The sequence below is a fragment of the Maniola hyperantus genome, chromosome 7 (genome assembly GCF_902806685.2).
Source record: "Maniola hyperantus chromosome 7, iAphHyp1.2, whole genome shotgun sequence".
NCBI lineage: Eukaryota > Metazoa > Arthropoda > Insecta > Lepidoptera > Nymphalidae > Maniola > Maniola hyperantus.
This window is the reverse complement of record NC_048542.1, coordinates 3,005,782-3,033,334: the sequence shown is the minus strand read 5'-3', so window position 1 is coordinate 3,033,334 and position 27,553 is coordinate 3,005,782. Positions and strand designations below refer to the sequence as shown.

General features: G+C 36.6%; 3 protein-coding genes across 3 annotated transcripts in view; 2 read left to right on the top strand and 1 right to left on the bottom strand.

The window, feature by feature from the left end:
- Positions 1–27,553, bottom strand: part of LOC117983663 (plasminogen receptor (KT)) — a 174,094-nt gene that overhangs the window by 85,156 nt on the left and 61,385 nt on the right. The window lies entirely within an intron of this gene.
- Positions 21–27,237, top strand: LOC117984015 (kielin/chordin-like protein). Its single transcript, XM_069499756.1, has 14 exons — positions 21–187; positions 12,526–12,585; positions 14,301–14,468; positions 15,008–15,436; positions 16,412–16,552; positions 17,801–17,911; positions 18,922–18,980; positions 21,996–22,163; positions 22,662–22,796; positions 23,258–23,392; positions 23,868–23,906; positions 24,146–24,296; positions 24,986–25,141; positions 25,600–27,237. The coding sequence occupies exons 1-14, from the start codon at positions 127–129 to the stop codon at positions 25,734–25,736; spliced, it is 1,950 nt and encodes a 649-aa protein (XP_069355857.1). The 5' UTR covers positions 21–126; the 3' UTR covers positions 25,737–27,237.
- On the top strand, positions 18,987–21,988 carry LOC138402592 (pacifastin-like protease inhibitor cvp4). Its single transcript, XM_069499816.1, has 4 exons — positions 18,987–19,922; positions 20,446–20,634; positions 21,176–21,334; positions 21,745–21,988. Exons 1-4 carry the CDS (start codon positions 19,878–19,880, stop codon positions 21,766–21,768), a joined length of 417 nt encoding a protein of 138 aa, XP_069355917.1. The 5' UTR covers positions 18,987–19,877; the 3' UTR covers positions 21,769–21,988.

Genomic DNA, 27,553 nt, shown 5'->3' with positions numbered 1-27,553 from the left:
AATGATAGTGCATTTGCCACTATATTAAACTTAAAGATCAGTAGGGTTCAAGCCGCAGTGGGCAGCGGTCGTGCGCGTTAGTCAAGTTTTTTTTGTGTTGTGAATATTTTTTAGGATTTTTGTGAAATGAGGTGGGTAGCGGTGGTAAGCTTTTTCGTGTGCTTCGCGACTTTAAGCAGAGGAAGTGGTGAGTAAATTGGCAAATTTTAAAAATATTTGTTTTTATAAAAGTTGGATATTTTTTTAAAACTTAAATAGATAAGAAGATTTTCATTTAAAAAAAAAATTATAAACCTAATAAGAATGACAAAAATCTTATGAAGTCTGTTCCACGTTTTAAGGGTCCCGTAGGTACCTCAGAAGGAAGAAAGGCAGCCTTATAGGATTACTTCGTTGTCTGTCTGTCTGTCGTGTCAGTCAAGAAAACCTTTAGGGTAGGTACTTCCCGTTGACCTAGAATCATGAAATTTTCATTCCGAACCAGCTAGTTGACGATTCAAAAGCAGTATGTAAAAGTTTACTTGAATAAAAATATAATATTCTATTCTATTCTACTTAAGTTAGTTCGTATTTCATTAATATATTTTTTACAAAGAAAATATTAAGAATTTAAAAACAACAATTACCTAGCTACTTACGTAAAATTAACTAGGGCAATATAGTTTGGACGTAGGTGATAATCTGCGAAACTACCTACTCATTCGATTTCAAAAATTCTTTCATTGATAGATTGCTAGATTTTCCCCGACTCTCAAATGTTATAGACTACCTACCTAGTACCTACCTAGTACCTATATATCATGTATCGCGGACGAAATTTTTAGGTAAGTTCTCAAATAAAACTTTAAAATTTTAAATATTACGATCGTTTCATATTTTACAACTCAAGCCCTATACTTAAAATTGAACCTTTTCTTAAAAAATTTAAATTCGATTCACCGAATAACTTAAATAATATTCTATAACACTACGAATTTCACCGAACTAAATAATATTCTATAACACTACACAGTCATGAACTAGGTAATGCACCATAGGTAGGTAGTATAGGTAAATGGCCATAAGGAAAACACAACCAGGTATCGAAATAGGTACAGACGAACATCGCGAATATTATAAAATCGCAAAAAAAATCTTAACTTGACTTGAGACGACACCTACCTAGGTACCTACTTTAAAACTTAAATAAAATAGGCATGTTTTTTCAAGGTTTTCTGCATTAATACGGTTCGTTCTTTTGATCAGTTCAAAGTCGTATCAATATTAAAATTAGATCATCAGAATATCAGAAACAGATTGACTTATCGCTCAAAAAGCGTTGAATTGAGACACTCCGTCTTTTTAACCGACTACGGCGAAGCATAAAAGGAGGGTTATGTGTTTGACCTGTATGTATGTATATGTGTGTCCGATCCTCTCGTAACTACTCAACATCTCAATCAATTTTTATAAGTGATAGGTAGTAACGTACATTTTTAGACTAGCGCTAAAACTATATTATAAATAGCGCTATTATTTATAATCTAGTGCTAAAATTATGTTTATGTAAGTAGGTAGGTACTTACTTTTTTAAATCTTAATTTAAACGAACTAAACAAGAATTTAAGAAATATAATGGATTTTAAAATCCACACGGACTAAGACTAGACTATTAGTAGTACCTATGTTAAATATGACATAATTAGTTAGGCATATAAAAATTAACGATTGCCATATTATGCGTGTGCCGCAAACATTACAGTAAAAACTAAAAATAAATAAAATAAAATAATTAATTCTGCTGTCTACCGGAAATGTCAAATTCTTCCGCCTACGAAAAATTTTAAATTGTGGTCATGAACTAAAAATTAGTATTTTCAATTTTCGAAGTAAGATAACTACATATATCAAGTGGGGTATCATATTATGAAAGGTCTCCACCTGTGCACTCTAGAACAGATTTTTATTTATTTTTATGCATCATAGTTTTTTAATTATCGTGCAAAATGTCGAAAAAATACGACTGTAGTACGGAACCCTCGTTGCGCGAGCCCGACTCGCACTTGGCCGGTTTTTTTTATATCGGGTATATTATTGTTGCAAGATCTTCAATGACATTTACCTACGCAATAGCGCGTGATAAAAAAAAATAACCATGGTAATTAGGATGCAACAATAATATAATTATTGCAATGAGAACCGGCAACCGTCTTCCTCGAGTTGGTTCACACTTTTTTTTTCTTTAAACGCTACAAGCAATGAAACTGCTTGTATCCGTTTAGAGGGAAAAATAGTGTAAAATGCAAGTAACTAGGCGGGTTGTTCCGTATTCATCCTCTGACGTCTTATCCCAAACATTTTTATTTCTTAACTCAAACGATTCGTATTCCTTACTCATCCGACAACAATTATTTGTTATTATTTGTTCCATGAGTAGTTATTCCTAACTCAACCAATTTTTATGATTTTGAATTAAGCCTGGGTTTAATGTACGGTCTGACAAAAAAAGGGGAAATTATTTTTCCGGCAAGTAAAAAATTAAACGATGACTAAACTAATAATAAATAAACCAAACCAATATAAAACCTAATAAAATAAACTGGCAGCGTTTAATAATAGAAAATATTTTTTTGAAATATAATTTAAAAGTTAAAGGCAGGTAGATGCGGGAGTCGGCATAATTTATTTATTCGATGTGTTCCCAACAAGTCAAACTGTGACGCGATGGAGTGTGACGCGTTGGGGACTCATCTAATTTTCCCCCATCAAGTCACACTGTTACTGGACTGGACGCAACCTTTTTATCCATTAAACTCCCAACGAGTCAAACTCTTACTAGTTGGGAACTCATCTAATTTTTTCCCCATCAAGTCACATCTTTACTAGTTGCAACTTTTTTATCTATTAGAATTCCCATCGAGTCACACTGTTACTGGTTGCGAGTTTTTTATCCATTAGAATTCCCATTGAGTCACAATTGTCACTACATAGTTGCAACTTTTTTATCTATTAGAATTCCCATCGAGTCACACTGTTACTAGTTGCAACTTTTTTATCCATTAGAATTCCCATCGAGTCACACTGTTCTATGTGTGTGACTCCTTGGGAAGATTTATTTTTATTTAGTTCTGAGTTTAGACGAAGCTAGCAGGTAGACACAGTTTCGCATTCATAATAATATTAGGTAGGTATGGTTTTTTTTATTCAGATACAAGTTAGCCCTAAAAGTCAAAAGTCAAAAATACTATCTCACCTGGGGGTAAGTGATGATGGACTGGGTGGAAGCGGGCTAACCTGGAAGGGTAACCCATGCTCCTTTGGTTTCTACACAGCATCGTACTGGAACGTTAAATCGCTTAGCGGCACGGCTTTGCCAGTTGGGTGGTAACTAGCCACGGTCGAAGCCTCCCACGTCCTGACCAGACCAGTTTATTGAATTATAAAATACCAAACCTCTGCCAGGAATCGAACCCGGGACCTCCCATTAATAAGAGCACAGTGCTTACTACTGCGCCAGGGAGGTCGTCAAGGTGGTACCTATGGAATATGAATATATTTTGTGCTAAATCCATTGATATTAATGACAAGATATGGTCAAGCAAACAAAATTTTTCACGGTTTTGGAACCAAATAAATCAGCGCCATCCTTAGATACTAATGAACGACCCGTTTGAAATCCAGACGTCACTGAGGTTGCATTGGTGCTAAATAAACATTTTAGGTCCAATGAGTCGGTGCCATTTTGCTTGTTCAATGGCCCTGTCCTTACGAAGTAATATGTATAAGTCTATGGCTAAAGCTGTAGGATGTAGGTAACTTCAACTTATTTTGTATTGTTATGAATGACATCATCTTTCATTATATTATCATAATTCCTGTAATAATTAGCGTTATAGGGTTATAGGGCATCCCGATATGTTATATACCTATCTAATATCAAACTGTGACGCATATCTACAATACACATAGGTACCTCTACTTATATTACAGTAAGTAGTTATTTAATTCATGCTGAGTTTCTGAGTCAATTCGCGTCATCACCACGACAAGGTTCGGCCATAGTCCACCACGCTGGCCAATTGTGGATGGGTAGATTTCACTCACCTTTGAGAACATTGTGGAGAACTCTCACCCGTGCAGGTTTTCTGACGATATTTCCCTTCACGGTTGTTAAAGCAAGAGTAAAAACCCATCGCCGGCTCACTACAGAGCACGGTTCTCGTCTCAGAGTGCGAAGGGTTTGGCCATAGTCTACCACGCTGGCCATATGCGGATTGGGACACTTCACACACCTTTGAGAAACATTATGGCGAACTCTCAGGCATGCAGGTTTCCTCACGATGTTTTCCTTCACCGTTAAAGCATCTGATATTTAATTACTTAAAGCATACATAATTTCGAAAAGTTAGAGGTCCCGAAAGTTACTCGGGATCGAACGCCAGACCCCCGGACTAAGGAGGCCAACGTCTTAGCACTAGGCTGTCACAGCTTTTTCTAAGGTTACATGAAGCAATAAAGGTCTTCAAAATAGTCCTAGAACAACTTAGGTTTGTCGTATGTACTAACACATACCTAGAATCTAGATAATAGAGTCAGGTAACATGAAAGTGATACACATCGGCAGAGGACACACAAGGCTATTGCCCTCAAAAGGCTTTCGCGATAAATTACACTAGCTTGCAAAAAAATGTAAGCCCACATTTGATAGGTACCTTAGTAAAATATATTAAGTATAATATTATGAACAAATCTTGAGATTTCTTTCTTTGTTCCAAATTATTTCTTCAAAACTCCTTTTTCCTTTTCATACCTAACAATTTTTTTTCCTGATTTCTACATTTGACAGCCCAAACAACAATCTCTATTTATAAAAATAGTTAAGGTTAAAAGTAGGGACTCTGCCTACTAATAATAAGTGCTTACTTAGCATTTTCTTTATTTCTGACCTTAACAAATAGTTTCATGAATAAAAGTTTACGACATCATAAGAATTTGCTTGAAAAACATTTTTACGGTAGGTACTAGTGATTTTAGTAAGCTAGAAAGCGATTGATGTCTAAAATTGTGCGCATTCCTTGCTTTATTACAACTTATTTCACGTAAACATAATAATCACATCCGCGCATTCCGGCGCGTGTTTACATAATTAAACTTTATCTTGTAAGCAATGCGTTGACGCGTAATGCCTATACGCTCGTCACTAAATTCGTAGTTTGAACTTTGGTTCGAACTAGCCGAAGTCCGTTTGAATCATCTTCTCGATCTTTATCTACTCGTTATTTCATTGCGATTATAGATAAGCAAACTGATTCTGAACTACCTAGTAGTTTATGAAACGGTTGCATAATATAATAGGGGTTATAAAAACTGAGCCAAACTGTACCTACTTTAATGGAAAATTAATATTTTAAAGCATTAATAATTTTTCTAACAAAACAGTGCTTTAATGTATTTTTTTACTAAAAATATTTAATACGCTCATACCTATGATATAGATATGAGTGTAGATAAAGAATTCAATAGATTTTTTTAAAATGCAATTAACCTCACTATTTAAAAAATGCGTGCCCATATATTTTGGCCCGCATTGTACAAGGGTCCTTCCAGTATGCAAAACGCAAAGCGGTCTCAATTCACTCCATGTATATATATATATATATAACGGTAAACAAACATATTATGTTTATGTTATTATGTTAATTAACCAGTTTGCCTGCTTATTTTTTTAACTTAATGGAAAATCTCAATAAATTTGAATGCTAAAACCTTTATGATAACGGTTTTTAAGCATTAAGTTTATATTGATACAGAACGTATCGATTTTATTATTTTTTCGCATTTAATTTTAAATATTGTACCTACCAACTAAATTACAAAGATAGTAGGTAGGTACTAGAATACCTACCTTTGAGTTTGCTCAGAGTTAAGTTTCAGTAAAACGAGACAATATCAGTTTTTTTTACTCTAAGTCTGAGTAAAGCTTTTTTATTATTATCGGCCCCACTATTAGCCTATTATTTTTTAGTCTTAGTTTCTGTAATAGTTATGTAATATTTTTTGTGTGCAATAAAGTATTTCTATCTATCTATCTATCTATCTATTAGTTGTTTAAATTTTTTATGTAGATATAGTTCAGTCTTTTGTTTATATTTTTATGTGATTTAGTAGTTTGCTCATATTGTGTCGCCCTAGTTGCATGTAGTACCTACCTAAGCTGTGGATAGTGTTGTGGATTTCATATTTGTCAATTTTGTTAGATTTGAATCGTACGTAGTTTTAACTTTTAATATGTAATTGTTTACTTCCCAAAAAAATAGAAAAACAATAAAAAAAAGTCAAAATAGGTCCTCATTATACTCACTAATTTTCAACCTAAGTCTAACATTAGGTAGGTATACAAATATAAAGTCAACATAATACTATCTTTCATCTAGACGTTCATTCAATCATTCTATCTGCACGTATATAAATACGTACGTAGTATAATAAGAAGAGACAATAAACTTAAATCTAAATTAAAAGTAAAAAAAAGATTAAATTAAAACTAAAATAAATTATATTAAATCTAAAACGTATATATAAGTAGAATATTTAATGTACAACAAGCTACTCTTCTAGGTATTCACAAGTAGGTATCAGAATACTCGGAAGCTGTGACATCACGCATGATAAGGGACCCTGAATGGAGGCATCTCCCGACCTCAAGACATGACGTATACCCGACAAGTGCGATAGCGTTCGATTTTCGACTTCACCTCAAAAGGAAAAAAATTAAAATTAAAACTAAAAAAATAATAAAAAATAGTAATATAGAATCTGTGGTTAGGACGTCCGCCTCCTAATCGGAGGTTGGTGGAGGTTCGACCCTGGGCACACCCCTCTAACTTATTAAATACTAGATGATGCCCGCGACTTGGTCCGTGTGGTTCCTCTGGTGCTGTAAATGTTCATGAGTGGCGGTAATCACTTAACATAACTTAATCGCCTGCTCATTTGCTCGCTACCTCTATTAAATAAAACATGACTCCGAAAAGTTAGAGGTGCATGCCCAGGATCGAACCTCCGACCTCCGGACGTATTACCAACGATATTCACCCCCTCCCATCTTGAAGTAAATTGCCGATCGGCATACAACGTGAGTAATTAGGCAAGTCTCAAAATAAATAGATCGGCGGCATCTAGTCTCGCCACCAATTAGTTAACGGGAGACGTCGATCTACTCCACGGCACGGTAATGTTATCTATACAGTAATGTAACTCGGCCGTATCTTTGAAATAAATGCCTACAGCAGCGCGGTACGTAAACATGCGATAGGGCTGCCCGCCTCCGGCATTTTAATTACATTTGCTTACTTTGTGTTTAAATATGTACTTGTCATATTAAATACTAGCTGATCCCCGCGGCTTCGCCCGCGTAAATTTAGGTTTTTAAAGATCCCGTATAGCTTTCTACTGGTGAAAGAATTTTTAAAATCGGTTCAGTAGTTCCAGAGATTACCCCCTACAAACAAACTTAACGACATTACCTCTTTATATAATAGTATAGATATAGATGTACTTGAACTTATTTTTAGTGAAAAAATCGCGCGGTTATTGAAAAAACAAAACACCGTCCGTTCGTCAATGCGGCACAGTCCCGACTGTCTGCACCACGAGCGCACCGCGAGATCGAGGCGCGTAGGTATAGCTCGCGTTTCGCCCGTTTGTATGAAGTTGGAATACTGCATATAACATTACCGTGTCCAGGGAGTCGGCTACTGATTGTTTACTCGTGATTCGTGACGGAGATAGTACTTGTTAATAATTAATTATCTCGGCTCGTGACTAGCTGTGCGAATCGTTTTATTTGCTGTCTGTCAAAAGTTGTTGCGGTTGTCATCAACATCATCATCGTCTAAATAATCCATACTAATATTATAAACTAGCGACCCGCCCCGGCTTCGCATGGGTGCAACTTAGATACTAATGTGGTGTCATTGAGGTGTCATTGCCTCGGAAACTCTCAAATGAGAAGATTTTTTTCCGACCTAATTCACATTACTTCAATTTCTCTAGGGATCTCTAATTTTTTGAGAATTAAACTATAGCTATAAACCTTTCTCTTGAATCAGTCTATCTATTGGTAAAAATCGCATTAAAATCCGTTGTGTAATTTAAAAGATCTACGCGTTCATACATACATACAGACGCGGGAAGCGACTTTATTTTATACTATGTAGAGATGTGAGACTGTGTCTGTCTGTCTGTTTGCTAGCTTTTCACGGCTCAAAAGTTTACCATAGAATATGCTCTGTATTAGGAACAAATCCATGCTAAGTCGGTTTCGAAGAATCTGTTATCAACGTTCGTTATCAGCTCCATACAAGTCGCCAGTATGCATTTCATAGTAAACGCTGAGTAACAAAGAAGTGGCTGTGGCAGTAGCACCACAGAGTAGACCAGAGAGGAAGCTTCATACAAGCGGTTTTCTGTAGGTATACTCATTCATAGCCGCCGTTCACGCATACATGCTCTCACCGGCGTGTCACGGACGCTACGTCGATCATCGATGGGACGATTTGGCTCAGTCGTGGTCGGTTCGACAGGGCTGTGGGTCGTGCGCGGGTTTTCGAGAGTTTGCATTTTAAATAGCGTAAATTGTATAAAAAATTCTGTCTGTCTGTCAGTCTGTCTGTCTGTCATGTCATTAGCAATTTGCGGGACTTATAGAATTAGTTTTTTTTTTAAATTTTTCACTTGCAACAGGTGACAACCTTATAAGAATAAGTATAAAATTTTGAACAGTATAGAATAGAATAGAATGTTTTTTATTCATTTAAACTTTTTACGAGTGCTTATGAATAGTCAGGTAGTTTTAATTTACCACTGGTTCGGAATGCCGTTCCTACCGAGAAGAACCAGCAAGAAACTCGGCGGTTGCTGTATAGGAAGCTTCCCCTCTGTAGGGATATCTACTCGTGTGGTAGCACTCAGCGTACCGCGACCTGACCCCAGATAACTCTCGATAACTGTTCGTTAATGAATTAGACGGTATTTCTTTCTGTATTTCTAAATATTATTAGTAACTAGCTGACCGGCCGCGGCGGGGTGATTACGTAAAACTTTGCAGTAGCGACAGCAACGCGACAGCAGTAGCAATGCGACAGTTCATTTGCTGTCTCTCTTCATAAGAACCATTCTCGTACCTCAAGGAATATTATTAAAAAAATTTGAGAACCCACTTGCCATATTTATTACATACTTAGCATAACGACTTTACATCTCCACAATTTTGTAATCGTTAAACTGTGGCACCAGTTTCTACTAAGAAAGAAAATTTCTGCGAATTTTTCATTAGGGCAATTTTTTTTTTAATTCATTATAGGCAAACGCTTGATGGAAAGTGATGATGCGGCCTAAGATGGGACGCGTTTACCTAGAAGATGCCTATTCACTCTTGTGTTAAAGATACCCGGGTTGTAGTTGGTAGGAAACACATATGGTGAAGATGGTGGACACAGACGTGGTGGAGATAAAAGGTGGAGTGCTAAGTACCTATGTAATATTTTAGAAATTCGCTTCGATTCTCTTTCAATGTAAACTGAGCCTAAAAATGACGTTATGAGTCCCGCAAATTGCTATTGCGCTGGAACCATGTCTCATTAGCATCGAAATGACGTCATTTTGACGTCAGCCGAAATAAAAATATACCATCAGCTGGAAACTTCAGTCTAGTGCTGACGTCACTAAAATAGGGACCACGCGCATTAGCAATTTGCAGGTCTAATATTATCCAGTACCCGTAGTACAAGATTTTACGTCTCACCAAACCAAACCAAATTCGAGAGTCGAAATACTTCCGCGTTACAGTAAACTGGATCTTAAGTGCCTTGTTTTAAAGCTCAAGTTTGTCTACACTTCTACAGCCAGCGCTCCAAGCGGAAACATTGCGAAATTAAAATCAGTGGCATTGAATATTTGACTTCAATTCAAGACTGTTTAGGTCCATTTTACTGTAACGCAGAAGTATTTCGACTCTCGAATTTGGTTTCGTTTGGTGAGACGTAAAATCTTGTACTACGGGTACAGATCTGAGAAACGAGATGTATCCAACAAGGCACACAAGCGTAAAGAACGGCTACCTAATCAATTCATTGCCACACACACACACATGAACGACCTTAAATTGGTTCGTTACCGTTGTTTAGGTTAGAATTTTCGAAATTCCCGCCGACAAAGCTATCTTGGTCGACTGGTAATTATCGAGACAATTGTTGCTGGCTATTAATAGAACTGCAATAATTGTCAGGTTAAAGGGCAACTCGACGATCGGGCCAGGCGGACCGACGAAACCGATTCACGGCGGCCATTGTTGGGAAAAATTAGAATTTTGTGGCGCGAAAACAATCGGACATTCCGCACGCGTAGAATGACGGGCGATATTCCTTTTTTTTTATTTAACAAAAAGTCAAAATAAAGGACTTGAAAACAAAACTAAATCACACACTAATAATATTATAAAGGCGAAAGTTTGTATGTGTGTGTGTGTGTGTGTGTGTGTGTGTGTGTGTGTGTGTGTGTATGTTTGTTACTCTTTCACACACAAACTACGGATTTGGCTGAAATTTGGAATGGAGATAGATTATACCCTGGATAAACATATTATAGGCTACTTTTTATCCCGTAAAACCAAAGAGTTCCCGCGGGATTTTGAAAAATGTAAATCCACGGAAGTCGCGGGCATCAGCTAGTACGTAATAATGGGTAGTTACGTACCTACCTACACAAAATGTATGGTCGCAGAATTTCATAAACAAGATCACCGTAAGATAGACGCCAAACTACACTGAAAAGTAGATACCTATAGGCACAGATGGTATAGGTATTGATTTTAACATTTTTAACAAATAAATCCTTAATTAAAAAAGAAAAAAAGTACTTATACCTAACTACCTATCAATAGAGCCTCAATAGCTCAACCGGTATAGGAGTGGACTGAAAACCGAAAGGTCGACGGTTCAAACCCCGCCCGTTGCACTATTGTCGTACCTACTCCTAGCACAAGCCTGACGCTTAATTGGAGAGCAACGGAGAATATTAGTCATTTAATATGGCTAATATTACTAAAAAAAAAAAAAAAAAAAATTATTTGTCGATATTTCAACCCAATTGCACGGGTCGTGGTCACGACAGGAATTGGGTTTAAATATCGACAAATAAAAACATTAAATTAATCGTGGTATGTACCCTACATTAAAATATGTCGTTAAACCACGAAATAAGCTTAAATTCATTAATTCATATATTTTTTTTTATAATACTCTAAATAAACAAGGTTTTTTTAATGACCACAACAAAAAATCCCCAATTACGTTACTTACCTGCTTTCTCAAGGAAAAACTAAAAGAAAACTATTTCTTGGATAAGCAGTGCTTTTATGCCTCTAGTCTAAAACGGTATAGATTTAAGTAGCTACCTACCTCTACCTAAGTATTTAGGCTATCGCTGCAATTTTTCAGTTGATTTCATTAAAAAATGTTTGTTTTCTAATCTGTTTCGCCCGTATTGTAATCTGGGTCGATTAGTAGCTAGTAAGTAGATAACTGGCGATGTTTTTCTAAATTGATGCCGGTATTTTATGTAATGTTATCACCTCATAAATGTGGTATAAGGTGCGCTGGGGTAAGTTCGGACAGTTTTTCGTTCTGTTTGGAAGATGTTGGCCAAATTCATTTTACAGCGAAAAGCACAATAAATGATAGTGAAAATTGATTATTAATAAATGAGCTACATATAGAATGTGTGAATAAAATTTTAAAACCTTGGTAAAAATCGAACGTTCATGGGTAAAGATCGGACTACCTTCTAAAATCGCCATTGTGGATATTCTCTTTCTATGAACTGTGTTCTAAGCCACAATGGCAGTTCATAGAAAGCGAATATCCATTCTTATACGTCCTATTATCCTATAAGACGACACTTCCAATATAACGTGCATAACTCGCGCCCGATGCGTTGGAACGACCAACTTGGACTGGGATGTAGGGCAATACAAAATGGCGTCCCACGCTTTCTTGCCAGATTAGAAAAATAAGTACTAATTCGGAATATATTTAACAAATACGGTCTTCCCCTATTTATGATCTTACCCCAACGCACCCTACAAACTAAGATGGAATTTATTCCGTTCGTGGATGGTATTTATGGGATAACTTTAATATCGCGCCACCTATGCCTTTGTTTAAATTGTCTTTGCTAGTTCATTATGATTACATGAATTTGTAACATCCATATTCTTAAAAGTGCCCACGCACCTGAGCTGCACTGCAGGGCGCGTCATTTCAACCCACTCGTCGGTACCTTAAGACCAACGCATACAAAAATACAAATTACAGACATCACTGTTATCAGAAGAAGAAGAAGAAGAAGAAAAACGTTTATTTTTAAAGCTGTAGGTACCACACATTACCAGTTAGGTTATCCCGGCGCCTCTAATACTTGAGTAGTAAAGTCAAAAGACCTCAAGCGTAAATGCCATATATCAAAGTTATGTTTCCTTTTTTTCAGCACCTAGTTGTGCACCTGGATCTGAAGATGCACGCTGCTTATCAGAAAATACGGAAAAAGGTAATAAGCAACTAGTTATTTGGTTATATCACAGAAGATATAATAGTATTAGTAGTATTAGCTATTAGTAGGCACCGAAATGGTTAAAATGAAAATGAAAATGAAAATCTTTTTTTATTCGTATAAACTTTTACAAGTGCTTACGAATAGTCGGATGCATATACCACTGGTTCGGAATGCCTTTCCTGCCGAGAAGAACCAGCAAGAAACTCGGCGGTTGCTCTTTTCAAATATTTGATATAGGTACAAGATTATGCCATGTATAAAATAGTATTTGCAGTCTTGTGCGTTGCTGGAATGAGCTGCAGGTCAAATCCACGCTCTTTTATCATTTAGATAATCTTCAATTGTGTAATATGCTTTTTTCAGGAGCATATTTTTAATAGATTTTTTAAACTTGTGCAAAGGTAAGTCCAAAATAGTTTGCGGGATTTTATTATAAAAGGTAATACCAATACCCACAAATGACTTTTGGACTTTCCTGAGGCGGAAGGCAGGAGCTGCAAGTTTGTCTCTGTTTCTAGTTAGCCTATTGTGTAGATCACCAATTTTCTTGTAACTAAGAATATTTTGTCTTACAAAAATTATGTTATGTTATTATAAATATATTGAGAGGCTACAGTAAGGATATCTATTTCCTTAAATTTCTCTCGAAGGGAATCGCGTGGTCTTAAGTTATAAATTGCGCGTATTGCCCTTTTTTGTAATACAAAAATTCTCCCAATATCTGCCGTTTTACCCCATATTAGATAGTGTTAGTGAAGATAGGTTCCCAACGAGTCGCACTTGTGGGATTCTTGGGTCGTTTAGACAGTGGGCTTTAATAGTGATGATTAATAAAATCTAATGATAACTAATATAAGTAATCATCTATCAATTATTTGAAATGTAGGTAGTTGTAAATTTTGTTAGGTAAGGCCAAAATATTAAGTAATTAAAAATCAAGCAAAACATCTGCTGTGTATAACACACTCAAATTATGTACTCACACAATGTAACTCGTTGGGAAGTGATCGAAATTTTTATCCCATTGAATAACACTGTTGCTAGGTAGACTTTGCAACCTTTTCATCCATTATAGTTCCCAACGAGTCACACTGTTACTCTGGGCTGGGTGTGACTCGATGGGAAGAAAAAATTAAGAGTCACATTTATTTACTTTATTGGGTGAGTGAACCTACTTACCTTATGGCAAATGCTATTTTCTTTTTAGAAAAGCATTATACATGCCTCGACGGGAGTGTCATTCTGGCCTCGTGTTATAGACGTCCTCGCCACAGCTCGGCCGTCACTCACACTCGACCAGAAAACGCTTACTTACCGGTCTCGTGCAGTAATGTACTATTGTGACACCTCTAGTTTCGAAAAAAAATCATCATCATGATCTCCTCTCAGGAGAATAGAGCAGCCAATACGCGCCGGCGTAACCCAGTGTAATTAACACTTGCTTTAACGATGAAGGAAAACATCATGAGGAAACCTGCATTTTTTATTTTAATTTTATTTCGACTTATTGAACAGTGAACATTTTACACCACACTTTTAGACCAAAGCACTAGATAAAAACTGAGACTGGTGTTTGCAATTTGCAGCCCAAATAGACTGTAGTCTGTGCTAGGGCTGACAAAGATCTTTGTCCAGATCATACCTGAGCGTTTTCCATAATGTTCTCAAAGAAAAACGATTAACTATTATTGTTTCTTTCAACTTTTCAGTTCCAAATTCAACAGAATCTACCAGTATTGTTAGAGAGAGAAAAAAAGAGGGCTGGGCGGAGTGCTTAGCCGGGAGCGAGTGGGAGAGCAAATGTCACAAATGCAGGTGTTCTGAAGATGGCCATGCAGAATGCACCAGGGTGGAAGTTTGCTCGAAAAATGATTATGGTAATCTACTGTTCACTTCTATAATTCCCCCAAATTGCTAATGCGCGTGGCTGCCATTTTAGTGACGTCAGCGCTAGACTGAAGTTTCGAGCTGATAGTATATTTTTAGTTAAATATACCTACGTCAAATGAAGTCAAAATGACGTCAACTCGATGTTAATGATACATGGTTCCAGCGCAATAGCAATTTGCGGTACTTATAACGCATACATTTTGAGAACTCAATTGTCATTTTAGCTCTATGTGTCAACTGTCATGTCCAAAGTCGGTCAGAGACCAGAGTGAACTAGAGTGAGGGAACTCTCGGTTTGATCCTGAATCAACGATGTTTTGTCAAATATTAGGTTGTGGTAAAGTATTTTTCTTTGATTTATCAAAGAAAAATAGGGCTACTTTAGGGCTACCTGCGTCAAATGTACTAGCTAATGACGCCTGCCAGTGACGTTGACGCCTCGACGTTTTGTTAGAACTTCCCTAACTATCGTGAACTACGGTATGGTACGGTACATAGGCTGTTACCGCTTTTTTCAAACTTGCAGGAGAGCCCATCAGGTGTAAGCCGAGGACATCTTTCAAGGTGGACTGCAACACCTGCTCCTGCGGTGAGAACGGTCGAACCGCCTGTACTCTGATCGGATGCTTGTCAGGATTACCACTTTTACCAACTACATCAGATTTACCAGCACTACCAGATTTACCAGCTAGTTCAGAATCACCAGTTGGAGGAGAGTTACCAGCTAGACCAGATTTATCACCTCTGCCAGAGTTACCAGCTCTAAGAAATTTAACAGCTACACCAGATTTACCAGCTGGGCCAGAATTACCAGCTCTAAGAGATTCATCAGCTCGACCAGATTTACCAGCTCGACCCGAATCACCAGCTCTAAGAGAGTTACAATCTCTAAGAGATCTACTAGCTCTAAGAGAATTACCAGCATTACCAGATTTACCAGCTCTGCCAGCGCCAAGTAAGTGTGATCTAACACCCTCTCACTAAAAGTTTTCTTGACACCTGCTGTTGAGCCACTAAATGCCTAGCTTATTTAGGTTAGGGATATGAGGTCCGATAGATGTACTCCCAAGTAGCTAGAATGGCGACCTCGCACTGTTAAACGCAGCGTTAGAACACCCTCCACTAGGCGCAAGAATGTGGCGTGTGGAAGTCCCTACAAGAGACCCACGAAACCTATGTCTAGTAGTGAACGTCTATCGATTGACGATGATGATGATTAGTTAAAGTCCCGGATCTACCCATGAAGGTATTTGATTTTTCTGTTCACAAATTCTTAGGTGGATATTATAGAGCGTACTTTGACTTTGCTCAGACTTAGCACGCTGTTAAAACGAGACAGAGGTGAAAATATGATTCTGTCTCGTTTTAACTCTATCTTAAGTCTGAGTTAAGTCAAAGAACGCTCTATACTTAGAGTGAGATCTATAGAGCGCACTCTGAATTTTAGCTTAGACTTAAGACAGAGTTAAAACGAGACTGAACTATATAGCTCTTACATAAATCTGTCTCGATTTAACTCAATCTCAAGTCTGAGCAAAGTCAAAGTGCGCTCAATAGATCTCAGCCTTAGATCTCGGTGTCGCCCGTACGCAGTTTTTTGACGCTCAAATTCTAACAGCCTCGTTGAAATGTCAAAGTCAAATTCTAATCATTTACTTATTCAAAGGTGGTAGTATTGTACTATTGTACTCTTCTTGATAGTTAGTTGTTAGATTTGTAGGATGATATAATCATTCATCCAGGATGATATTATAGTACAGTACGCGGCAGAAAGTAATGTATTTCGGCTGTGTAGAGCGTTTTATCTGTCACTCATACCTACTTATATGACGTTTTGTCGGTTTTAATGACTCCTTCTAAATGTCGATGTACCTACCTACATTACTTACTTAATAGTTTTTCAATAGAAAATTTACGATCTTTTTTCTAGACACTACGCAGTCACCATGGACGGGTAAAAAAAAAGATTGTTTGCCGGGCTCACGGTGGAAGTCAAGGTGTAATGAGTGCTTCTGCACTGAAGATGGGTTACCGGCCTGCACGGAAATGGCTTGCGCGGAACGGGAGGAAGGTAAGAAAATAAATAAATATTTTTTGTGGGAGGATTCGGCTGTGGCTAGTTACCGACCTAGTGGCAACGCCGGTGCCGCTGCGTTAGAAAAAGCTGACGTGTAGAAAACGATAAATAAAAGGAATGGGTTTAACAAAAACTGTCATACTTACCTCTTCCAAGTTAGCCCACTCACATCTTAGACTGCGTTACACATCTTAGTACCAGGTAAGATCGCAGTCAAGGGGTAACTTTTAATGGATATAACTAGCCAAGTGCGAGTCAGACTCGCGCACCGATGGTTCCGGACTGCAGTCGTATTTTAAATTTTTCGACATTTTGCACTTTTTAAATCAAAAACTATAATGCATAAAAATAAATAAAATCTGTTTTAGAATGTACAAATAAAGCCCTTTCATATGATACTCCAATTAATCTTACTTTGAAAGTTGAAAATACTAATTAAGAAATCCGGTCAAACATATTACTTATTATTGTTATTCGAATATGTTGCATTTGGAGAACAATTGAATAAACACAGCTGCTCCTTTGATTCCAGAGCCAGAGAGAAGTTGTGCCCCGGGGTCGAGGTGGATGAACGACTGCAACGACTGCTGGTGCGACAGCGGCAATGCGGCCTGCACTAGGATGGGATGCAATATAGCTATCGGTAAGCTTTATATACAACTAGATGATTGCAGAGCCAGAGAGAAGTTGTGCCCCGGGGTCGAGGTGGATGAACGACTGCAACGACTGCTGGTGCGACAGCGGCAATGCGGCCTGCACTAGGATGGGATGCAATATAGCTATCGGTAAGCTTTATATACAACTAGATGATTGCAGAGCCAGAGAGAAGTTGTGCCCCGGGGTCGAGGTGGATGAACGACTGCAACGACTGCTGGTGCGACAGCGGCAATGCGGCCTGCACTAGGATGGGATGCAATATAGCTATCGGTAAGCTTTATATACAACTAGATGATTGCAGAGCCAGAGAGAAGTTGTGCCCCGGGGTCGAGGTGGATGAACGACTGCAACGACTGCTGGTGCGACAGCGGCAATGCGGCCTGCACTAGGATGGGATGCAATATAGCTATCGGTAAGCTTTATATACAACTAGATGATTGCAGAGCCAGAGAGAAGTTGTGCCCCGGGGTCGAGGTGGATGAACGACTGCAACGACTGCTGGTGCGACAGCGGCAATGCGGCCTGCACTAGGATGGGATGCAATATAGCTATCGGTAAGCTTTATATACAACTAGATGATTGCAGAGCCAGAGAGAAGTTGTGCCCCGGGGTCGAGGTGGATGAACGACTGCAACGACTGCTGGTGCGACAGCGGCTATGCAGCGTGCACTAGGATGGGATGGAATATAGCTATCGGTAAGCTTTATATACAACTAGATGATTGCAGAGCCAGAGAGAAGTTGTGCCCCGGGGTCGAGGTGGATGAACGACTGCAACGACTGCTGGTGCGACAGCGGCAATGCGGCCTGCACTAGGATGGGATGCAATATAGCTATCGGTAAACTTTATATAGATTTAGATGAGGGCCAGCCAGCGTGGATTTAGGCTTATAAAAAATCCGTGAGAACTCTTTGATTTTCCGGGATAAAAAGGTGCCTATGTAAATTCCCGGGATGCAAGTTACCTCTGCACCAAATTTCAAACTAATCAGTTAAACTTATGGGCCTTCAAGAATCCCGTGGGAACTCTTTGATTTTCCGGGATAAAATGTCCTTCCCGGGATGTAAGCTAACTCGGTACCAAATTTCATCAAAATCGGTTAAACTTTTGGACCATGAAAAGCTAGCAGACACATAGACAGATAGGCACACTTTCGCATTTATAATATTAGTATGGATGGATATTTTTTTTAATTTAAATAAACATGTACAAATAGGTACTTTTGAATCGTCAAATGCATCTTCCACTGGTTTGCAATTCCTTCCCTACTGAGAAAAACTAGCAAGAAACTCGGCGGTTTGCTCTTTTCAAATATTTGATATACAATCAAAAAGATTTGATTTTTGAATGAGTTTTTTGAATGTATTGGTTGTCTAGATTTAAGATGTAATTTTTATGTTTTTGCTTTTCTGATAAAGCAACAATACGGTTGGATCGGGAACAAAATAATCTTTTATTTGATATCAAATTCGATTAATTAACAGATGAGGGTATATATTTCTAATACTGAATCTTAGACCATCGTATTCTGAGCCGTTGGTAAATTTCACACGTCTCACAGATTATATCTACACACATACGAAACACTTCGACTCAATAGCGCGATGTAAAGTATGGCACCGCCACCTAGTTAATAGTTTAACAAATATTGACACCTTGCATGTCAGTGAATAATTAATTCCTTAAAGAAAAAAATTTTTTTTCAGTAACAAACTTTAAGCCGATTGATGGTCACAGTAGTTCAGAACAAGCTCAACCGCAAAACGTAAGTTAATAATAATTTCATTTTCAACAATATTAACAATAATAGTGTAACATTTTTTCTTTTAATATGGTGCACACTAATTATGTTTATCGTTAGGTATTTACATTTTAAAAGTTTAATCATTTATTTTCTTACATTTGAAATTGCACAGCTTTTTTTTCAATCAATCGAGAAATCTCCATGAAATCTCTTCAAAGATCGAGCCTGTCTCTAGTAACAAAATTAAAAAAAAACATTTTTGGTTCTAGTTAGTAAAAGTTAAATTGCACATTTTAAATAATATTCCGTGGTTACTCACCGTTATTTACTGTGTCAAAGTAGCTATCAAGTAACTATCTAATCTGAAACTCTGTGGTGGTTATACATATCACAAAAACCTATCATTCTTAATAATAATTATAAACATAGCCCTAACCCTCTATCAGAATAAATGCGTCCTTACTTTTAGCAGCTTTTAGGCTGAGAGCTATAGAGAGTACTTTGACTTTGCTCAGACTGTTAAAACGAGACAGCATTATATCGCTGGCATAAATCTGTCTTGTTTTAAATGAAGCTTGAATCTGAGCAAAGCAAAAGTCAAAGTAGGTACGCTTTATGAATCTCAATTCTCAGCCTTAGGCCGAGATCTATAGAGCGCACTTTGACTTTGCTCAGACTCAATGTTAGAGTTAAAACGAGACAGATTTATGTGAGAGATATAGCTCTGTCTCGTTTTTACTTAATTCTAAGCTCTATAGATCTTACCCTTGGTGTGGTAGATTAAAATATATTTGTTGTATTTAGTTAAAAAATCATTGATCATGCATCATGTGAAACAATTATCACACTTAATTAGTCTGGAACTACTTTACTTACAATCACACAGTTAGATGATCATTTTGTGGCTACACGAGCACTATGGTAAAAGGAAGCACAAAAAATAAACCAAGTGATACTATCGAGGTAAGTGTATTGTTTTAGCTTTTTTGATTTATATGATGGCTTCAATCACGTTCATAAGTTTTTTATGATTGCTATGCATCAACTTCAATTTAAATAATGATATCAATGCGTCGATCACGACTCACATAGGTATTATCACAGTTTTATATAAATCGTAAAACTGTGGGTATTATCGAAAAGAATGTATGAAGCACAAGTTTCTTTGATGATAATCCGTAATGCATAAACTTCAACTTAAATAATGATCAAATAGAATTAAATCACTACGATAATGATTTCAATGCATCGATCACGAGTCACAGTTTGAAAACAATGCCTCAACTACAAGTTTCGTTGATCATAATTCGTTGTAAAGCAACTTTAAGTTAAATAATTATTGAAATGCATCAACCACGAGTGACACAATGATGGCAATGCATCCTTCATGAATTGAATTATGATTGTAATGCATTAACTACAAGCTAGCTACTTAAAGATTGCAATGCACCTCTTATTACTAATAATCTTTCTTTTATTATTATAGAACCAAATCTTCAGCACGCATGGCCGCAGAGTAATAAGAAGAGCAGCCATATGTAAACCGAATGCAGCATTCAAAGTTTACTGTAACGATTGTGAATGTGCATCAGACGGACAGAGCTATACGTGCACTAACTATGAATGTATGGAGCGAGATGTGAATGATGATGTCGAAGTTTTTATGGAGAGCGAGGTAAGTTCAGAAACTTAGTTAAACTGAGAAGCTACATAACTTTTAGGTTGATTAATGTATTGTGCTGGACTAAAATTCGCTGTTAGTAGTTTTACATCCCTAGAAAGCAGCTCTCTGAATCTCATATCAGTCAATAGATTCGAAACATCGGGCTTTAAGCAAAGCCTTCAAATCAATGATGACTATGTTTTATTCTCTTTATGCTTAAAATATTCTTGCACAAAACTACTAACAGACAGCTTTAAATAATTTTATCAAACAAATCTATTTAAGATGATAAACTATCATTGATGGCTCAATAAAGTAAAGTGTTATAGAAAGCACTTTGACTTTGCTCAGACATAAGATACTGTTAAAACGAGATTGTTATATAGCTGACATAAATCTGTCTCGTTTTAACTGAAACTTAAGTCTGAGCAAAGTCAAATTACGCTTTAGATGCCTCAAATGGTTTCCTAAGAAACATGTTACCTGTATTTTTGATCCCGAAGGAAACATTTTGTCTAAAAGATTTATATTTTGCATACCCAACAACTTTCAGGGGGCAGATCACATAGAACGCCATTCGGTATGCAAACCTCGTGGTACCTTTTATATCGGCTGTAATACGTGCCATTGCAGTGCAGATGGAATGGATTTCTCTTGCACCAACAAACCGTGCCCGTTGCCTAAGGACGTCGAAATTTTCCACGAGTTCAGGGTAATTCTTATTTTTTACTTTTAACATGTGATCCTGCCAAATGAGTGCTTAGACGCTCGTGCTAAGATAGCTCGTGTTACGAGTGCCGTCGCCTTACTCCACACCTTGTTACATATTATTATTTTATACTATCTAGCTTATTTAGGTTTTATTGACTTCAGTTAAGTAACTAACAAATTGTTTTCTAATAAAAAAATTCAAATTTTTAAATTGATAATTTATAATTATTATAATGTAATCATTATTTCTTATTACCTACAACTTTATTTTAGCCCTATGTTTGCAACAATTTAGGAATTTTTTTTTGGGATAAAACATTCTTTGTACGTTGTAAATTATCAGTTAATTAGCTCATCTATTAATTATTTCGTCGAGATCCTCTGATGAATATTGTCTTTCTTTTTTTACAGGACCTACAACCGATCGTGCCTTAAACTTAACGAAGAATGGATTGAATAATAAGATGACTGAGATCTTTTTAATAAATATTCTGATACAAAATAGTTTTTTACTTATTTTGATATTTTTATGCTTATTGTTTCTTACTTAAGTACTATGTGATAGCACATTCTTTTGATGTTCCACTGTTTCATTTATTATTTCATTCTTTCAAGTTTTTAGTGATCACTATTTCATCTAGTTATCGTCTTCTACCTTCTAGGTTATAAGATCAGCTCCAAACGAGAAAGGCGTGGTATGTACCGCTAACCGCATGTTCATCAAAGATTGTAACACATGCTGGTGTAACGAAGACGGCACTAGCTACTTTTGCACCAGAAAAGTCTGCATCACTGAGTTACCCGATGAGATTGTCGAAGAACAACCTGAGGTAGATCTTGCTGGGTGTAGGTGGTGGTGTTGATTTAAATCATTTTTTTAAAGATTAGGGCTTTGTAAATCATAATAGGTACACAGTTTTTAAAGGATTCAAAAGGCATCATGTTCATGGGCAGTTTTACTTTTATTGGAGTTCTGTCCTTAGAAAATGAATAGTGTTCGTGTTTAGGTTTTCCATGTGCGCATCAATTTTAACTTTCACTAAGTAGGTATATTCATTGAAATTTTGGGTTGCATTAAAGTTCAATATTTTTTTTGCTTAATTCTCAGCTTCTTTGTTATTTATTTATCTAAATAATCAAAATTTATTTAATTCGTGAACTTTCTCGCTAATATTTTTTGATTGCTTATACCTACGTCATAAGCATTTTTTTTCAATCTGCACAATTTTTCGTTCTTTGATTGATTCACATCTTAATTTATATTTGGGTCATGTTTTTTTTCATTAGCAGTATTAATAGTTTCTTCTTTGTTATTCGTACTGTCCCAGAATCTACAGGAACTAAAACGCAAATGTAGACCAGATGAAGTTTTTGAAATGGATTGTAATATGTGCCGTTGCAACCCTGACGGATTGGGTTTCTCTTGTACACGAAGGGCTTGTGTGCCAGAGGAAAAAGCAAAGGTTTGTTTTGGAGTACCAGTTGTTCTAATTTGGGACTTGTTTGGTTGTGGTTGGGTCTGATTTCTTTTTCAGTACCCTTATTATAAATACGAAAGTGTGTTTCATTGTTGGTTTTGTATTTCAATCACGTCGCAACGGAGCAACGGATTGACGTGATTTTTGCATGGATATATTTTAAGACCAGGAGAGTGACTTAGGGATTAAAGAGTTTTCACGGGATTTTTCAAACGTACGATAAATCCACACGTACGAAGTCGCGGGCATCAGCCAGTAATCTGAATATATTTAATTCGTGAACTTCCCGTTGATATTTTTTGATTAATTATGATGACTTATTTATTTTTGATCTGCACAATTTTTCGTTCTTTGATTGATTAACATCTTAATGTATAGTATTTGATTTATGTTCTTTTTCATTAGCAGTATTAATAGTTTCTTCTTTGTTATTCGCGTCGTCCCAGAATCTAGAGGAAACAAAACGCAAATGTAAACCAGATGAAGTTTTTAAAATGGGTTGTAACTTGTGCCGTTGCAACTCCGACGGATCGGGTTCTTCTTGTACACGAAGGGCTTGTATGCCAGAGGAAAAGGCAAAGGTTTGTTTTGGAGTACCAGTTGTTCTAATTTGGGTCTTGTTTGGTTGTGGTTGGGTCTGATTTCTTTTGCTGTTGTAATTTTGGTCTCTGCTTTTATATTGAAAGAGTTTTAACAGCTGGAGGTTTGCGTCTGTGTGTTTTTTATATTTCCGTTTTCAAGTAAATGTAATTTATTTATTGGTGGCGGACACAGGGGGTGGTTATCTATTAAACCTTTAAGTATTTAATTTTATAACATCTTCGTTTAATTAATTGCCTCTTTTGATATTGTATTTTTTATTATTGTTTATTTCGTTTTGATTATGGTGTATTTACTTTACGTACCTTATTAAAGTATATTTTGTTTTTATACTGTGTTCTAAACTTTATCTTTCTCAAACATAATTTAATAAATATTTAATTATTTGCATAATTTTCAGAAAAATCCTGAATTTTGCTGGTCTCATTAAATTAATAATATTTTTTTTCCTTACAGCATCTACGTGTAAACAGAAAAATTCGTGCGACTGCGCAGGTATTGATATAATTACATCTTTTAGCCAATTTTAATATTAAAGAAAAATTAGGTTTTTTTATATTATTAATAGTAACAAAAATTATGCTGTGTAGTAACAAAAATAATACATATCCAACAATATTTATTTTTCAATATGTTTACTTCTGGGACGCTATATGATAAAGTTACCTAACCTGTTCCTAACCAGTATAATAAAAGCAACACAACCCAGATATAACGCGTACTATGTTCAGTAGGGGACGCCGAAAACGTGCCAACCGGGCACCGAGTTCCGGATGGACTGCAACAAGTGCCTCTGCGACAACGAGGGCCAAGACTACTCCTGCACACGGATTGACTGCGCAGCGCTCAATAGCAATGGGAATGGTGCAGTGAGGAGAAAACGAGGTACCTACAACTACTTTCTACAAGTTTGTGGGACTGGTCAAACTGCTCATCAACATTATTGTCGGTCCACTACGAGGTCTCCACTCAGAATGAGAAGGATTTCATCAAGCGTGAACTTGCAGACTTCACACACCTTTGAGAACTTTATGCAGAACTCTCAGACATGCAGGTTTCCTCGTTATGTTTTCCTTCACCGTTAAAGCAGGTGATACTTAACTGCTTAAAATGCACATATCTCTGAAAAGTTAGAGGTGCGTGCCCGGTGAACAGAAATCTCCAGTCTTGAGGTAGATAATTTAATATTGCGAATCATTTATAACTTTTTTTTGGAACGATTTGCTACTGTGGATTTGGAGGCAAAAATGTAGGACTAAACCTATATTGTTGGACACCCTGAAATCTTCCGACGACTACCTACTGCCAAAAAAATTTAAGCAGAAAAATTACCCCAAAAGTTGGATCAGGCTACAGTCCTATCTCATCTAATAAACTGATATCATCATCATTGTCTACCGATAGATCATCATCCACTGCTGGGCATAAGTCTCTTGTAGGGTCCTGAATCCAGCGGCATCCTGAGACTCTTTGATAAACTGATATATTGCAACCAAATATCCATATGCTGATGTTGATAGTGATAAAATAGTCACCACGTCTAAACTTGCTTTTATTTTCGATTTGTCCAACAGCAACGGCGCAAGTAAAGACCCAGTGTGTACCAGAGAGCGTTTTCAATCAGGACTGCAACGTGTGCCGGTGTGAGGCAGACGGAAACCATGCCACCTGCTCGATCAAACGCTGTAAAGAGGATAACCCTGATGAGGATCTGGACGAAGATTCACCAGGTATGGATTATGTGATTGATGCTAATTTAACTGATCTGTTTTGAGGTAAAAATAATCACATTGATACTCTTGTTTACGAATTAAAAAGTTATAAAAGTCAAGCAATTTTATTAGATATTGAGGTAAATAATGTCGATAAAAATTAATTGGTCACAAAAAAATCACATAACCTTATCTTTGATTTGGTCGGAGATGGAAGTTCTGTTCAAAAGATTTTTATTTAGGATATCCAGATCTCGAGGTACAACTTCAAAACAATATTCATGCGATGGTATGCTATTGTTGTAAAGCTTTTCTTTTTTTCTATATCATCTATACTTTCCAAAACAAGCCATTTGACACTTTTGATTACAACTATGGGTTATATTATAGATATAAGATAAATGATTTACCATTTTATTTCACCCAAAACTTAGTAGGTATCTATAACTTAATTATAATTTTATTGATTTTTCCAGACTCAGATCTAAGCTTCCGCTGTAATCCAGGCGAGCAGTTCAAACGAGGCTGCAACGACTGCACTTGCTCAGCTGACGGCAAAAGTGTGTTCTGTACGATACGCCTCTGCGACCAAGACATCACGCCGACGATATAACTGTTGACCGTTATCACATAAACATTCACACGGTACTCCAAACACTGCAGCGTTATTTTTAGCCTTTATTACTTCCATGCGTAATACAATAGTTAAGCAACAATTTCAGACAATTCTTATGCCTGTGTGTATCCACTGCTGAACATATTATGCCTTTTCGCGAGTGCCCCACCAAACACGGTTATTCACTTTCCTCATCCACTCGCTCTCCACTATTATTTTTAGATGATCGGTCCAGCGGGCTGGACTGACACTGTGTTTTTTATTTCATAAATTGGCTCTCTAAAACTACTTTTTTGTAAAAAAAAATGGTAACAGCGATGCTAAGGTAGTTATTGCTTAGTGTCTGAACACAATTAGTATGTTTTTGTGCACAATAACTAAAAAGAAGTATGTTGTTGTTTCTAGCATGATATAAATAAATTTTGATTTCCTAGTTTATTTAAATCCTCCTCCTAAAAGCTCCTTTCATTAAATCTTACGTTTCTACATTTTTCCTAACTAGCATTGTTTTTAACAATACCCTAGCAATCATTTTAAAGCTAGAAGTTGTAAGATTTTAGACAGTTTGTAGAGTATCGTGTAATTTAAAAATTTGGTCACATCAACTGCTAGAGCTTGAAGTATTTTGTAAAAAGGCTCAGTGAAGATTCTTAACCGTCGATATTTGAGTGATCTATGGACTATGGAATGATCATCGTTTTTAAAGTATTTAATTAAACACTTAATATGGACATCATTTGTATGTTTGCTTAAAAATGTATTTTATTTGTTAAGATAATAATAGGAACATTACATCTGTGTTACATTAAAATTAGGTCCTTAAAAAAGGTACTAAAACGTCTACGTACGTTGAATAATGATTTAATAATATTTTAGGTTCATTTTCGTCAAGTGTTGTAATTAATTAAGCGTTAGTATGTAAGAGTGATTTGCTTTTTGTAAATCGTGTGTCTGTATTATTTTTATCGTCATCGATAGTTTTCATTCATAATTTATCATTTGCAGTTATGAAGTCAGCAAAATTCAACAGCTTTAGATTGGTGTTATCAACACCACCTATGTATCAGGTATTTATGTCGAAATGCCAGTAGTTTTTGGCGTTTAGTTTTATCACGATTTATGACTCGATTTCTGGAGCAATATTTTTATAACTGTCACACAAAAATCTGATATTATGGACTCAACCCGTACCCCCATAACCCCACTCTTGCAGTTCGTTCCAACAGATATCTCCAATAATAACCAGTGACCCAAGCTTAACGAATACAGATGTTTACAAAAGTAGGTAAATACCTGCTTGTAAGATTCCTGTTGTATTTTGTTGAATTTTACATCATGTATTTAGTATTGTAATAGTGTTAGTAATTATTTTCATAGTAGTTAGTGAAATATTTCTGTTGTAATGTAGTTTTTTTGTACTTTTAAGTACCTACTAATGTATTTAGAAAATACATTTGTGTGAATTTAATCACGAAGCGAATAAATTTTTTTGAATTTACTTTGTGTTTTTTTAGGATCACCTCATTACCACAGTATGATGTTAGTTATTGCAATATTACGTCGAGCAACGCGTACCTACAAAAGATCTAAAAGGATCGAATTAAGTATATCGGCATTTTAGGGTCATCTGCGCTCGCCCGCACCGGGTTAGCGTGGGGGCTGTGCGCGTGTGCGTGGCGTTCCCTCCCCTATTGCCATCTTGACCTGTTGCGTAGTATAGGTACGTGACCGAGGAATATCTACTACGAAGCGTATCTTTACGACATGTTTCTGAGGGAGGAATAGTTGTTCTTGAACACATTAATTCTCTGAAA